The sequence below is a fragment of the Pygocentrus nattereri genome, chromosome 25 (genome assembly GCF_015220715.1).
Source record: "Pygocentrus nattereri isolate fPygNat1 chromosome 25, fPygNat1.pri, whole genome shotgun sequence".
In the NCBI taxonomy this organism is placed as follows: Eukaryota; Metazoa; Chordata; class Actinopteri; order Characiformes; family Serrasalmidae; genus Pygocentrus; species Pygocentrus nattereri.
The window spans coordinates 16,849,377-16,866,466 of record NC_051235.1 but is presented as its reverse complement, the minus strand read 5'-3'; the positions used below and the strand labels follow the sequence as shown (position 1 = coordinate 16,866,466).

General features: G+C 36.5%; 1 protein-coding gene across 1 annotated transcript in view; it reads right to left on the bottom strand.

Moving 5' to 3' along the window:
• Positions 1 to 17,090, bottom strand: part of strc1 (stereocilin 1) — a 38,677-nt gene that overhangs the window by 14,619 nt on the left and 6,968 nt on the right. Inside the window, exons 7-15 of the mRNA XM_017683664.2 lie at positions 16,456 to 16,610; positions 15,172 to 15,358; positions 14,721 to 14,836; positions 13,254 to 13,383; positions 11,769 to 11,951; positions 11,155 to 11,193; positions 8,668 to 8,841; positions 4,713 to 4,853; positions 2,712 to 2,773 (exon numbers count right to left, since the gene is read on the bottom strand). Of these exons, the coding sequence (XP_017539153.2) occupies positions 2,712 to 2,773; positions 4,713 to 4,853; positions 8,668 to 8,841; positions 11,155 to 11,193; positions 11,769 to 11,951; positions 13,254 to 13,383; positions 14,721 to 14,836; positions 15,172 to 15,358; positions 16,456 to 16,610 (1,187 nt within the window). The remainder of the gene's footprint in view (positions 1 to 2,711; positions 2,774 to 4,712; positions 4,854 to 8,667; positions 8,842 to 11,154; positions 11,194 to 11,768; positions 11,952 to 13,253; positions 13,384 to 14,720; positions 14,837 to 15,171; positions 15,359 to 16,455; positions 16,611 to 17,090) is intronic.

Here is a 17,090-nt window from a genome sequence, read left to right as displayed (position 1 = left end):
GTCTAACAACAGACTTAATATATCAATAAATATCCATTATTAAATAAACATCCACAGTTATTTTTTGCTAAAATAGTAGAGGCCTCCATTTATCAATACTACTTTTAAGCAAAATATTACACTGCACTGTAGTGATTGTATTTCCCATCCCTAAAACATAACACATAAAGAGTCACCACACTTAGGCACACTTACCTTGTATGTACCTGCACTGGTAGTGGCATGGTAGCAGGTGCTGCACTGCACAATGTGCATATACAAATAGTTTGGGCCCTTAATCAATGGTCACCACCTCTACCACTGTACTGGCTGTATTTGTTTGGTCTATTGAGGACTATTCTGAACACACATAGGAGTCAAGTCATATGATTTAGCTGTATAAAACATTAGCCTGCCACAATTCTGTTATTGTTCAGCCTGGTAAGGCTGAGATATGGGAAATCTATTCCAAAACAAGTCCCCCAATAAAATTAGATTTACTACACTCTCAAAAAAAAGGTACATAATTATCACTGGGGTAGTGCTCCTTTTTTCACTTGTTCTGTTTTAAAACATTAGGTTAGGAAAAGGTACAAATATTTACTTTTCACCTGGAAAATCTTATTTAGGGTAAAGAATTAGACCTTAAATCAACCAATGTACTTTTGAGGGTAAATTATTTTTACCTAAATAAATGAAAAATGTACCTTTATTTCAATCAGTGTAACTTATAATCTGAACAGTCTGTGGGTGGTGGGATGGAAGATATTGGCTAGTGCCAGAAATGAGCCAAAACATTAGAGCCAAAACATAAAAAAAAATTTAATGTTTTTTATTTAAATATTTTATGCACTAATAATGAGATGTTCTCTCTGCAGAAAAATACATAAAGATTGTCACAATTGTCAGAGGAATATTTCACTGTAAAGAAAATCTGGACAAACTACTCCTATTAATGGTAGAATGGTAAATATGTTCTATATGGGTGTCAGTGAATTTATACAGTTTGGAGGCTTTGAATATTATGCTTGCTCTCTCTAGAAGTTGACATGCATAAACATAAGAAACCTCAACAGAGCTGCTGGGCCTAATATACTCATACCAGCACCATGCCATCACCATGCTAATATCACTGCTGGCCAGAGAATGATCCACCAGCCAGACCATATCTGGTTAGCAGTGGTCCTATAGTGGTCCCTTTCCACTGACAGACAGGATAGAGAGTGGATGATAAATTGTGAAGCCAAAGATTGGCTACAGTCAGTAACTGTAGAACTGCAGTATGCCTACATGATAGATGCTTCTGATGGTGTGAAGGTGTACCTAACAAACTGAAAAGTAAAGATGAGCGTCTGTGCACTGTTTTAATAAAGCATCCTTACAATCTTGGAAAAAACAGGATTTGCCACATTGAAAACGTAATTGCTTTCAAACCCTCACATTTAAACAGGCATACATTTTGCCATTTTGCTACCTGTTGCAGAAACCTTCAGTATTTATTTATACATTTTGGAAATGTATAAACAACTGATGTGATAGTGGAACTAACCTTGAGAAACTAATATACAGTTTTGTCGAATTCAATATTTTAATAATTGAGCAAAAGCCTAGAATGTACTTCCTCTTTCAACCTCTGAGTAGGGTCAGCAGATAATTAATGATAAAAAACAAACAAACAAATAACCAAACAAAAAAAACCTGAATCATTAAGTTTTCTAGGAATTTGATTCATAATCTATTATAATTTGGAGAACTACTGCACTACACTTATCAGCTGGGTGCACCACAATGGTTTAATCCTTATTTAGATCCCCTACAACCTCCATCTCTGCTCTTGATAAAGGCTTTAGAACAAGGCTTTAGAACAGCCTACCAGCTGATGTCAGATAGACATCCTCAGTGACTGTTTTAAAAGCCAAGCTGAAGATTGATTTTTATTGATTGGCCATAATGAACTGTTGAATGGCTAACATGAATTACTGAAAAAAGTCTCAAATTTCCAAAAAAAAATGTGAAAGTCCACATATGTTTTAAAACCACTTGTGTTGGTTGTTGGAACAAAATCAGTTATTTACTAAGACTCTTTTAAACAAACACTGTAATAAACAAAGGAGCTTTGGTAAAACAGTGCACACATTCATATTTATTGTCCAACACTCCTTTTGTGTCTTGCACCTGTGCCAAATTCTAGAGGGATGTGCACACATTTACTGAGGATTTTACACAGTATCTAATAAACTGGCCACTTTATTAGACACACTTATACTGTATCTATAATAATTGTCCATTTTATCAGGTTCTTTTATCATATAGGTTCACTTTGCAATGCTACAATTGAAAATTGCAGTCGATCTGTTTCTCTCCTTAATTGAAATGGTCACAGGACCACCACTGGCAGATAATACCTTCTCAGTGGACGTCTTGTGGGGGACAGTTGATAACCAGGGTAAAAAGGGTCTAAAAATTGAGAAGGAGTCTGTAATTGCAGAACTATAAAGCGCACCAATCTGGTAAGTGGAGCTGATATAATGCACAATAAGTATAGAAACAAGGTAAGTGTCCCTTAAAGTAGCCAGTGTGTGTGTGTGCGCATATTGAGGTAAGTGGAAACATTAACAAAGGTGGGGTCATCGAATCCTAGTACAGTTAGTGGATAAAATCAGAAACATCTGAACAGTACTGATATGAATTGTGAATGGAATTAACATAAATGGCAGTTTAAAGATACTCACGTGAACTGCAGTGTTGACAGGCTTTGTATGGATGTCATAGCCTCATTGAATAAGGTTTTGGCCTAGAGAAGATCAAACAATCAAGCAAATGAATATCATGCACTTAAGAAGTAGACTCTAAATTAGCATCTGAATGCCACAGTGTATTTCTAACTGCATATCCAAAAAGAAACATAATAAAGAAGTTTGTGTATTTGTCACAATGTCTTCTCCCTCTGGGAAGACTCCTTTGGGATCTGCCCTTTCTGGATTGGTTCATACCAACTCCTACTCCTCCCTGGCTCCCTTCATCATTACATACACCTATAGCTATTTGATAGACTCACTTACACTCTTATATATATTCTCTGTTTGTCTTGGCTCTTTGTGAAGTCTTCATTTTTCTGACAGAGTTCTGAACTGTGGTTTGACCTGTGCTGTTTTACCTAGGTTTTGACAATGAATCTATCTCCAACGTGCCTGTCTACTGATGTTTTGACCCTGCCTACCTTGTTGGATTTGTGCCAATAAAGCTATTCTGCACATGCAGCCAGCCACACCTTATAAGTATTTGTGAGTGTTAAGTAGTTTAAGCAGGGAAATTAGTAAACAATTACTCGAATCAAGAGTTTAATTATTTAGTTGTTCCTTAATTAAGTGTTTTGAAAGTTTTGAAAATGTTAATAGTGCCTTCACAGATGTGCAGGTTACCCACTAAGACTCCCACATACAATGACAGACGCTGGCTTTTGAACTGTATGCTAGTAACAATCTGGATGGTTCTTTTCCGGAGCAGAGAACACAGTGTCCATTACTTACATAAACAATCTTGATGTGTGAGACCACAATACACATTTCCACTGTGCATCAGACCATTTTAGATGAGCTTTAGCCCAGAGAAGTTGGCAGCATTTCTGGACACTGTTGACATATGACTTCCACTGTGCATAAGAGAGCATTAATTTGAATTTGTGGATGCAGCAATGGGCGGTACTTATTGACAACAGTTTTTTAAAGTATTTCTGAACCAATTTTTAATGCTGTGCCGTCTGAAGGGTCGAATGTCACGGTCATTCATTTGTGGTTTTCGTCCTTTTACACACAAAGATTTCTCCAGATTTTCTAAAGTCTTTGGTGTTAATGTGCACTATAGAGGGTGAGAAACATTGTTTTTAAACTCTCAGATTTTTGCTGATGTATTTGTTGATAAGTGGTGAGCCCTGACTCATCCTTGCTCATAAAAGACTAGGCCTGTCTGGATGTTCCTTTTATGTCCAAGAAGCCTGACTTCATCACCTGCTTAAGAGATTTTCTAAACATTTCACAATGTTCTTACTCTTATATGGCCTCTGTCTCAACCTTTTTGTTTTTGTAGAGTGTGTGTGCATTTCCAAAAAAAAGAGGTTAATAAGATGAATTAGTTAGTTAATTAGTTAAATAATATCTCTGAACCTACTAACAAGCAGCATGATAAACACCGCAATGCAGTTTCTGGTGATTCTTTACTTAAAGTTGGCCTATCAAGTGTAGAGATCTGTTGCTACATGTGAAAGGGGATTACTGCTAGTTGTCATGCTCAGTGTCCCAGAACACAGGACTTTCAGCTCTTGGATGGAGACAAAATATCAGAGATGATGTAGTGACCTTTTTATTTGTCATTTGCACAACAAAGGAAGCTCCAGTCCTACATCAATAATTTAATTCTTAATTAGCACAGCTACAACACCTTTATGGCATCGTGGCGCTGTGGGAGAGACATCATGAAAAATACACTGTGTGCGCGTTGCTTACATCTGCAGGATAAATGTTAATTTCAGCAAATAAACAGTAACAGCGCATTCAAATGTGCAGGAGTGTGTTGTGAGTATGTGGCCTTATTTTTATTGTTGATAGAAAACCAACAAAACATCATTTGACCAGGGGCGCCCAACCTTTTGCATACTTTCTACAGTAGAATACACTGAGTTGTGAAAGGACTCTTGTGTATGTCTATTCAGTGATTCTCCAGGTGTATGTGTGTACCTGTTGTGTATTCCAGCTGCATGTGTATGGACCAGAGCTGTTGGTCAGCAAGAGATGAGCACGGGGTATCACAGAGAGCAGTGGTGTGCTGGACAGCAGAGGATCCACCTCCTTCAACCATGTGACCACTGTTGAAACACCCTGAGTACACACAATCACCAACACAGACTCAGACCGCATTCACAGGCAAGTAACAGTGTTCCAGCTCATATCTCGAAAACGTAAACAACTATTTTTTATAGGCAACATGCATATAGCTGTATTACTACCGTTCTAAAGTGGGTGTTTGAAGCGAAGTGTCTGTAGAACCCACAAGTTCAGCCAACAGCCCATTCAGGCAACAAGAAAGTCTTGGTGCTGCAGCAGGGTCTGCCCTCAAGTCTCCACGGTAACAATTGAGAAACTCCACAATGTGTCACTCAGTGTCATTAATACTATTAATGATTTGTGTACTTTTTTCAGTCAGTGGGATTAAAATGTTCACTAAAATTTTACATTTCACTAATTTAATATATACAAAATATGATGTCTAAATATTTATTGGTTGTTTATAAAAATGGCCATTTTTGCTCTTACAGGAAAGTCACAGGGATTTCACATGTAAATATATACATGTGATTGTGCAGATTTCACTTGTTAAACATGTTACCACATCGTGGATCTGCAATGTGGGCGACCCGGATGACTACCCTTTGGCACCCACTGCCCAGGTGCACCAAAACTGTTGATCAAACAAGTACATAATTTAAAATGACTTTAGTCTGTTTACACCGCACTCTTGGAAGTTTACATAAAATCTTTTCACACACCAGAACAGTCAGCCTGATAATGTAATATCCAAAACACACGTTCATTGTGTAACTTGAGCAATTACTCAAATATGAAGGGACCAACTGAAATTAGTCAGTTATGCTTGTGTGGGTAAAATTGCACAGGATCATATGGACATCTTATGTAAATGTTCTCATCCTCTTATTGGCATATCTGGTCTACTCAACAATTTTGTAGCTGAAGAAAAACTCTGGTTTAGATATTTTGTGAAAAGTCAATAAAATGGGTTTTCAGTACAACCAAGACCTTTTTAGCAACTGGTTATTATCAGAGGGTTCGTGTGGACAGGGCACTATAGCTCTAATGCCCAGGAACACCACAAGATCTTAATTAGGTCCTGTATTACATGTGAAAAAGTGTTTCCATGTGAAAAAATGTGTGATTACGTATAAATGTTTTTTGCCCAGATTTTGCATGTAAAATGTAAGGGTAAGGTGTATTTCAATGAGGAAATGCACAGAAACAGACATTTTAGGCCATCACTGATGCAAGGCTAGAGGATCGCTAACACAATTTGTGCATCAACAGATGGGTTAGCTCTAACCGTACACCAGCTACAAGCTAGGTTTTTCTATTAAAATGGTCAGGGAGTTGTACAAATAGGTGCAACACTGAATACCTTGTTTGCAACCTCAACTTTATGACCAACACTAACTAAAATTGATGAAGGTCCAAATTGCACACATGTACATGTCACAGGTCAGTGTGTAAACTGGACCACATGGATAAATGTAAACATATTTCACACTTGAACGTGTCGTGCCCTGTGAAACAGACAGCTGTGAGGTGCACTATCAGGTTCAGGTGTCCCAGCCTCATGCTGGCTTGCTTCCACACTCCTCCACCTGCCAGGGTGTAAAGGGAGGGTCAGTGTGTTGGCAACCTGAGCTTGCCAGCTGTTGCTGTTGCTGTTCTTTGGCTGTAGTCGCTACACAGGCCACACACAATGGGTCATTGTGATAGACCTCAGACTTATTACTGCTCTTTAATGCCACTTGCGGCCTGCAATCACAAAATCAGTAGACTGTTACCATAAACACACACATTCATACATTTTTAAAAGGTTCACTAGTTTTTCAAAATCAAATGAACGTTAATGAGCAGCACTGTGTAGGAATGTTCCTGGGAATGTGTGAGCTAACTTTAACCTCATTACATAATGCAGGTGTATTCACAAAACTGTAGCCTTACATTAATGATGCAAGAATTGCCATGTGTTAAAACTCCAGAGTCAAAGCTTCTTAATAAAAACATTTATTTGTTTTTTAAGACAAGTTTTCAGCATTTCAATATAAGCCATTGCTCTTGTGTCTTGTCTGTATTGTCTCTAGCACACTGTCATTGCCACTAAAACACTTGTATGTCTACTCACATCAAATTTTACACATTTAAATGTCAGTATTTAAACATGAATATTCATATTCAATCATTTTAAGACTGAATTCATGTACAGCCATGGCACGGTCATGTGAAGAATGAATCATACCCTATTAAATGTTTCTCTTTTTTATATATGTGGACATAATAGTAACTCATCTTCTGCTGAACAGTATGTATAAATAAACCTTAAGTAACAGAACAAAAAACAAATGGAAATTTGAAAACTAAGTACAGTCCTGGCTTCAGTAACTGGTATTGCCCATCTAAGCCAGTGCATAACCCTTCATATCTTTCTTGAACTTCTCTTTGGTGGACTTACTTGTATGGAATCATTAATTTGTGGGAGGTTCATTTCTTCAACTTTTTGACAGAGGGTCTCACAATCTGTTAGCCAGGCCCTGAGGCAGCAACACAGCCCCATACATTAACATTTCCACCATCATTCTTTACAGTTTTTATGAGGTTCTTTTGACCAAATGGTTTTCGCCAAACATGGCTTCTGGTACTGTGACCAGTTAACTCTATCTTCGTCTTGTCTGTCCATAGCTTCTTTTTCCAGAAGTCCTGGCCCTTGCTTAGATATTAATTTACAAACAAAAAATCTCCAAGATATTCTCTAATGGAGATGGAGTGGCACTTGATTTCAATTTAATATGTTTGAAATTGTGATATATGTAAGGGACTACCTACTTTTTCACATGAGAAAAGTTTTGTTTCCATTATACAAAAGATGACAAAACTGTCAGCTGTTAAATTATATCACCTTTATCTATCAACATTGTTACAAATGAAGACCAGGTATCTGTAGGTCCAAACATGTTGAGAAAAAAAAAAAAAAAACTAAACTTTTTATGGGGTGTACTTACTTCTTCACAAGACAATATTCGTTTTATAAATGAGATACCAGATCACCACCAGTCACGTATGTTAAGGGAAGAACATACTTGTTAACAATCGAGAAATGGAAGAACATTTCTTTTATCTTGTGAGCTTATCCTTCCCATTATGACAAAAAGGTATACATTATTATGACTTTTTTAAATTATGATTTTTTTAATGGCCAGTGCAACTTCAGTTTACGTGTTACGTGTGTATCATTACTATCAGAACAAAACTCCATATGTCCAAAATGGTAATTTTATATATATATATATATATATATATATATATATATATATATAATATTTTCAAATTCTGCCAAAAAAAACAACACATAGAAGGCTTTTACATGATAGCGTGATATGATGCTAGGATAAGACATGCACTTTGACCAAAAATGTAGAGGTCAGTGGTGATTTTTAAAGTTTTGTGTTCAGTTTTGTGTTACATTTTGCACTTTGGCTCTGTCTTTTGGGAATTTGTTCATGTTTAAAGTTCACATGGCTGACAGTTTCACTGTTTATCTGCTGCGGCTCAGATTGTTTGAATGCGTCTGCAGCGACCGGCGCAGGAAAGTGAACAAGCAGTATGTATCTCATTTTCATCACTGCTAACATTATATGTAGAGTCCCCCATATTGTTTGTAGGTCTATATAATAGTTGTGTTTTTTTTGGTCAAATTTTCTACCTGTTTCTCTTTTGGCCAAAAAACTGAGTGCCAAAAAAAAAAATCTGTTAAATTCCAGTTATTTCACATCTGTTGGTTCAACCTTGTGTACTTATATAAGAAACACTTACAAAGATAGTGAGACAAGTGTGCGTATGTGAATGTGTGTGTTGGGGCGGGCAGGTATTTGTTGCTCACCCAGAGTTTAGTAGAAATGGCACTGGCCTGTGGAGGAGTCAGTTGGGGGGGATATTGGCTAAAGTTAGACAGTGCAGTCAGCAGGGCATCAGATGACAAACCCCGCAGAGTCTCCATACTCAGCCCACTCGCCAGAAACTTCAGCTTAGACACTCCAGAACCCGACTCAGACAGCTGCCACAACACACAACACATGAGTGATGAGACAGAAGATGAGAAGGCAAAAAAGAAAAAAGGAGTGGGACATTTCTGGTCTCCCCACTAAATCATTGAGTGTCTTCTTTATATCAATACAACAGTCCATCAGACAAGGACTAAACACAGAAGATACTTTTACACTGGTGTCATCTCACAACTTCAGATACAGCCAGGAAAAAAAATTGCTGGAATGCTGCTTTAGAATTGAAGAAGGGGGAGATGTAAATAATAAGAGTATAGACAGTAGAGCAATAGAGCACCTGCAGTTTAAATAAGGGCAAAATATAAATTCTTTTACTTTAGAACGTTTTAATCCTTCTCTGTTTCTGGCACCAGTGCATACAAATTTGACTTACGTCTAAAATTTTCATCTCAAAATAATACATTAAGACTTATTTTCTTGGACTTTTAGTAAAAATAATGGTTAGTTAAAACAATGGCTTTTCTCTCAACTGTCAAATCTCAATGTCAAATCACAAATTGTTAAATTTCAAGAAAGTAATTATTCATGACAAATCTTTATTTTTAGATAATAATTCACTAATTTGATAAAAATAAGTAATTATTTTGACATTAGTCATAGTTCTGAGAAATGCATCCTTAAGACACTTTACTGTAGGATACTGTTGATAAGGTTACATGACACCTACATAAACTTGTCATGACAAGTGACATAACGCTATATAAATATTTATTAATGCTTATTCCAGTATGTGTCATTTAATTAAAAGGTTACATTTGCCAATTTTAATAACAGTTAGCTAAAGTAGACTTTATGAGACATGGTGCCTGTTGTAATAAGCATTTGTGTAGGGTTATGTCAGTCATGACAAGCACATGTAGGTGTCATGTAGCCTTATGAAGTGTAACCTAAAGTAAAGTGTTGCTGAGTCTTTTGACATAAGTTGGAAAAAATTACATTCTGGTGGCAGAAACAAGGGAGAAAAAAACATGTACAATTTGTTTCTCCTCTAAACAATCATTTAAAATGTGTGATTCCGTGATTGAGTGGCCATTTAAAATTAAACTTTATTTTGTATATCTTTCAATATTGAATCTAGGAAAACATAGTTAACCATTTAAACGTGGAACAACAGGAACATCGGTAACACTTTATTTGAAGGCTACTTACATAAGGGCTTTATGACGCATTCATAAGCACTGAATAATGTGTTTATGAAGCACTACTTGAACATTTATTAAGTGCTTATGTCGGTTCTCGCAACCTGACATAAGATGTTTTATGAAATAAATGACATTGTACTGACATAATAAGAATAAACGTTGATCATATTTACAGCACTAAACATATTTAAACCCTATACATAATTGCATCAATCATCTTATCTATGCCATGGTGCGAAGAGGGGGTGGTTTCCAGGCATATGTAACCTGATATCAATGTCATCTTAAGAATGCTGACATAAATAGTCATGTATAGTGTTTTAAATATGTTTAGTGTTGTAAATATGTTCAATGTTTATTCTTATTATGTCAGTACAATGTCATTTATTTCATAAAACATCTTATGTCAGGTTGCGAGAACCGACATAAGCACTTAATAAATGTTCAAGTAATGTTCAAGAATTTGCAAATACGCAAAATTCTAGCATCCATTAGACATTAAGAACATTCTAATTATTTACTTAAAATGTATTTGCTACAAGGTTGAAGTGAGTGCTCTTATCACTCAATACCACAATATCACCAAAAACAAAGAACAATAATAAGAGAACTTCTTTTTTTGTACCCATGATCTTCAGGAAATTCTTTTGGACTTGTGACTTAGGGATGAATATGTTCAGGTAACAGGACTGAGTGAACATAACTTATAATAGATGACTTGTGCAAAAGGATCAGAAGTTAAATGGATTCACACATTAATGCAAATATAATGGCTATTTCATTTTTATGCATTTTTATTGTATCTTAAGGTTAAGTCAAGTCAGGCTTTATAGTATAGTTATAATGGGCCGGGGCAGCCAAAAAGTACTTTAGACAAATGTTTATTAATGTTTTAAGTTGTTTATCTGAAACATGAACAAAGGATGTGGTGAAAAACATACATTACATACATGGTGTTAATTATATACATACTTTTAATATCAATACATCTGAAATCACTCAGCTCATGATAAATTACCTGAGCAGCCTTCAGCTCCACTCTGAAAACAATCCTCTCCCCACTTACACACAAAATCAGGGGCCCATATCTGTACATTAAGACATCGTTCTCTCCCTCTCTCTCTCTCTCTCTCTGTATTTTCACTACTACAAAACTCAACTTACTCTCAAGCTCGGCGACACCTTGTCTATGATCACAGCAGCCTGCAAAAGCAAAGTGATGAAAAACAAGGTATAACATCAAAATACCAAAAACAGTTCACGTTTATTTGTGTGTATAATTTAGAAACTTAGCAACTTCCAAACAGGTCCTGCTTCATACAAGACAATTAACACATACACTGCAATTTCTGTCTGATGTGGTTTCTGAGGTGAGAAGCCAGCTAAGACATTTGGGGTTTAGGGCATCTCTTGTATCTCCATGCTGCTCACCTTCTGGCTATGGGAAGCACATGTTTAGCTTGCTGGCCAGAGTCGTAATTGGTCATGCAATTCTAACCACAGGGTCCAAGAGGAGCCCACCCTCCTTTTCTCTCCAGTCTGTATGTATCAGTTCCCTAGAGGTTGACTGAGGGCAATCTCCCACCTGTTCAGGCTGACACCCTGCAGCCCCCACATGACCTCTGACCTCAGTGAAAGCTCTGAACATATACATTACAACTGAAGATTGTCCACAGTTAGATGTTTCCATGTTGAATTCCATGTGTTTATATATAGCTAATTATGGTATGAGATGCCACATCTGTATGTGTTTGATATTTGGCAGATACGCTGCATACCTGCAAAGGTGTGAAGGGCACAGAGGTCAGTACACTGAGGACAGGCATGAGCTGGGTTTGGCTAAGCTGCTGCAGGACATCCACGCCCATCAGAGGCAGGAACTGGGCGAGCTGGGAGATTTTCTGAGGACTGAGGGAGGCGGGGGACTGCACATCAGACATGTTCAAAAACAGACTGGAAATCTAATGAGAGAAACAAAAAAGCATAAAGTGTAGATGACATGAAAGACAGAGTCAGAGAAAACTTTTCTTCATTTCCAGAGTAGAACGTAGTAAGACATCAAAAGTCCTGCTGGTACATTGCATGTCCAAAAGAGTCCAGATATCCATTCTAATTAGACAAATTGTAATTATTAAATACTGTAAAGAGCACTTATTGTGGACACAGGTATTCAGTTGCACATAACCACTTGAAAAATATCCATAGAAAAGCTTTGGCAATAGAAGGGACTGCTAAATATGGACCATTCTAAAGCATTGGATCAAACTCAGAGTTCAAAATCCCACCTTTAACTGATTTGGACATGACACTAAAATCCTTAAGCTTTGTGTGACCCTATATCATAATTATGTGAGTTTTATTGAAACAAATGATTGAACTTTCCATTTTATCACCAACAAAACATTCATTACATGACCAAAACTTTACCAAATGTCTCTGTAGTGACTGTTTCGTTAGTGACCATTTTAAGGGATTTTGAGCATAAGTCAAAAACACTAGCCAGTACATGACAAGCAAACACAGTTTTGAACAGTTGTACACACATAAGATCAAAATATTTCTATTATAACACAAAAAAGTTTAGTTAACTGCACAACATGTATTTTGCTTGTGACAATTCTTAATGTTACACACTGATTTATTTCAAAACAATGAGATCTAAACTGCTGTTTAGTTCAAAACAATGACATACAGTCTCATTTTATGCTCTAAAATGCTGGTAAAGCCCCACCCATGGACTAAAACTTTGTTGGGTTGTGAAGAAAATGATGGACATCATTTTTTGAGTAAAGTTTTTTTTTAAACTCAAAATCAATGATCAATCTAAATCTTTCAACTTCACCTCCCAAAAGAAAGTACCCTATAAATGGTGAATTTGTATATATTTAGCTTATTACTAATAAAATGTAATGCCTTGTGTTTAAATAGAACACAAGATAATCCTTGTAAATATTTAAGGTCCAAATTACAAACAAATCAAACCAATACATTGTTTTTTATTTTTTTTTTACTATGAGACTGCAGTTTAAACTGATTCAGCAGATTCCTCCACACACACACACACACACACACACACACACACACACACACACACACACACACACACATATATATATATATTTTTTTTAAAAGTTATTTTAATTATACAGAAAAAGTCTGTAAAAATCACAGGTGCATTTTAGATGTAATGCTTGATGAGCAGTTGTCTACAGCTGTTTGAAGATGTTCTGGTTGAAAGTGAATGAAAGTTTAAAGACCCTCACCACAGAGCTAGGTACGCTGATCCCCTGTGTTACACATGTTCTGATGTTTTCTTGGATTACCGGGGACACATCACTGCCCATGTATGCTAGCAGGTCATTCTGGTTAGCCCAACATGTCAATGTGGCTAATCTGTGAGACAGCAAAAAAAACCCCAAAAAAACAGCATATTGTTACTATTTCTGCCACAAAATGATGGTAAAGGATTCAACAAGGTATACTTGAAAAATATGGTAGCTACTAGCAAGATTTATTTTGCATGCTTGAGGCATTCTCACTTTCACGCAATATTAAACAGGGCAGCATAACTTTGTAGTTGTTTTGCTTAGTTTTTTGAACAAAGTAACACTCATTTTTTATGTAATACAAATAACAATGACGTGATGTGGATGTCCAAGTCCATTATTTTTTTAATATAATATATAGTAAATACAGGACACTTTAAGCGGATACATTTTCAGTGCATTAAGAAATTGAATCCAGAGTCCAGCCCTACAAACACTAAAATAATTCTCATTTTTGAGTCATGGTTAGGCTGGCTCAGTTTATCAAAGCAAGTATGAGCCCAGAAAAATCATGAAAATGTGTTATTAGGAACAAATGTTTATACAGGTGTCAAAATACAAAGGCTAGTTTATACATGTTTGGGTAGTTATAAACAACTTTAAGATATACCATTTTTAGCTTTTTGTAGCTGCAGCAACATGGGTGGTAAAATGGTGCTCTAATGCACTGAAAAGCATTATTTCAAATAATTGATCTTGGCAACAAGTGTGTTTTTGCTTCTAAAATCACCGTAAGTCATTAGAATAAATGCAAATAAATATAGTGAAAATCAAAACAAGAAGACAAACTAATATCTTGTGTGCTATTTTAAATAACAAAGTTTGGTTCCGGGTGTCTCCTCAATGCCCCCATCCATCACAAAGATTTGTTAAATTTCATCACAAGCATGTGATGTAATAAAGTAAACTAGGCTACACTGACAGACATCAAATCACTACTTATTGCATTATTATTTGTATTTATTCATATATTAGCGACCACTAGCGACCACTTAGCGACCAGATAAATAAGATTTTTTAAATCTAATTTTCTAAGGTGCTTAAAACTTTTGCATAGAAAAAGAGTACTCTGTCCTCACTGGTCTCTCTTATATATCTAAGAGAGAGTAAGGACAATCCAACACTTTTTTCTTTAAAAACAACTAACCTTTTAAATGAAGCATTTTTAACTGAAGCATTTAAAGTGATCATCTAAAAGCAGACTATCATTCTCAAACTACTCAGACACTCCACTACACCAAAGGAATAAATGCACAGCTAACATCACATTGTGTGAATGTGTGCATTTCACGACACATTCGTTACAGCATCAGTGCAATCTCTAATAAAGCATGGTGAACGTTTTGAAGAACAACATGTCTTTTACTTGAAAATGCCATTGCTGTATTGTCAGCATATGCTAACCTTCTGAACTGGTCTGCTGTGAGGTTCTTGTACCCTCCAATGATTCTCTGAGCTATGAACTGCTGCTTCAGGGGTCCCAAATCATTCCTCAACAGGACATCCAGACCATCCAAGAGCTTTAAAAGAAAGAGGACGCATATACAGAGACAGTAAAGCACACAAATTACAAGCAATGAGAACACTGTATACAGAATATTGTATTGTTTAGGATGTCTACTGTATTCAGACCACACAGTGTGACTGACTTTGTGTTTAATCTTTGAACCCTGTGAGTTTACTCAATGCCCCATATTTACTTGTTGAAGATGGTTTTCAGGCATGTCCATCACAAAAGGCACTTCTGACCAGTGACAAACACTTCCCATCAACCCCCACCACTCCCCGTGAAGCTGCCTCAGGACAAATCAGCCAGGATGGCTCAGGTGTCTCAGTGAGGAGCCGTGGCTGTTACCTGAGCAGGTGTGAGGTACTGGAAGCTCTGGAACGGTAGATACGCTATCAAGTTACCATGGTCTCGGATGAAGGACAAGCCGCCAGCCGTCATGTTGGCCTTACCGACAGACTGGCTGAACCACCAGCCGAAAGCCTGACGCTGCTCGAGGGACAGGCTGTTGATGATGCTGTTGATTACATTTAATCTGAGGGAGAGTGAAGAAGGACAGATTTAATTAATGAAATATGCAACATCTCTTCCATATACAGAACCCTGCACAAATTGGAAACCTACAACATCCTCCACTGTGTAAAATTAGTTAGGTCAACGTGAAATTTGAAGCCAACCTATTGTATATCTATATTTTCTGAACTTTGTTTAGTTAAAAGTTTTTTTTCTTAATTAAAACAAGGATATTAGTATTGCATTTCATATAAGTCACCAAAATAGTTTGTTTTAAAATGAAATAAAAAAGTCACCTCCTTAAAAGCTGAAATTGCTTATGATGATTGCTTATTCATTGCTAGGTCCTACATACAGAGTATTTGTCCCCCTATCAGACAGTGTCCCTATCTTGGGGGTCGGAAAGAGCTTGTGTTCAATTGCGCACAGAGTTTATAGAATCTTCACAGAAAAGCACAGCTAGTAAAATGGGACGCTGCAGCATAGGAGCTTAAACTCACCACACTGCAAAAAGGATATCTTGGCAAATGTAAACATCTAAAAGTTAGTGGCTATATCTAATATTTCTTATTATGAGACTGCTGTCAAAGTATTATTCAGATTATATTGCTTGTAGAGCTCCATCCAACACCTTTGGGATGAGCTGAAGTGATGTTTGTGATTCAGAAGTAACCACCAGTAACTGACCTCACTTAATGCACTTGTGGCGGAATGAAATCAAATCTTCACAGCAATGTTCAAACATCTAGTATAAAGCATCTAGTGTAAAACCTTCCCAGAAGAGTAGAGGCTGTTACTGTTACTGAACAAATTCCCTATTAATACCCTAGATTCAAGAAAAAAAGTTGGATAAGCAGGTTTCTACAGGATATATATATATATATATATATATATATATATATATATATATATATCAACAATTGTGCCTACTGCCCTATTGCATTTTTATTCCAGTTGCCAGCTGTCCAACAGCACATTTTACGCCATGCTATTTTACACACCCTGATCGTTTTAACACTTTACGGCTCAGTTTTCCGGATACAGATTAAGCCAAGTCACAGACTAGATTACACAGCTCAATCTGTGTTTTAGGAAATGAGTCCCCGGTGTGTTACTTACACATTGACATTGTTCTGCATTGAAGGTAGAGAGCTGATGTCCTCTGGTGTTGCCAAGCTCAGGAGAGGGCTCAGGTCAATGAACAGGGTCTCATCTCGCCTCAGGTGGACTTGGATCAGTACGTTCACCATTGTATGTAAATACTCATCAGTCAGCTATGAGAGAGAAATGTTTCAGAACACATTTTTCATTTTAAGAAATATATACATGAAGAAATCTGTGAGACAGTAAGATATAAAATTTAAAATTATACAGTCATATTTAAAGTTTGAACACACCTGGTCAAATAACAAATAAATGAGAATAAGTTAACACTAAATATGGCAATTTTCTACAAAGTTTAGTGCACAATATCTATTTATTTCCCAAGGTTAACATATTGGGGAAAAAACACAGGCCATCTAGGTTTATTTTCCTTTTTTTCAATATTGTATGTTCAGCAAATAAACAGTAACTGTGCAATAAAAGGAGTAGAAGTGTGTTCTCTGTAGAGGATGTGTTCACTTTTTTTTATCTTAGAAAACACATCATTTGATTGTGGCATCGAATTTTGCAAACAATTGTGTTCACATAAGTGAATAATTATCTGATAGGTACAGTGCTCACATGCAGGATTGGAGACCAAGCCCTTTGGA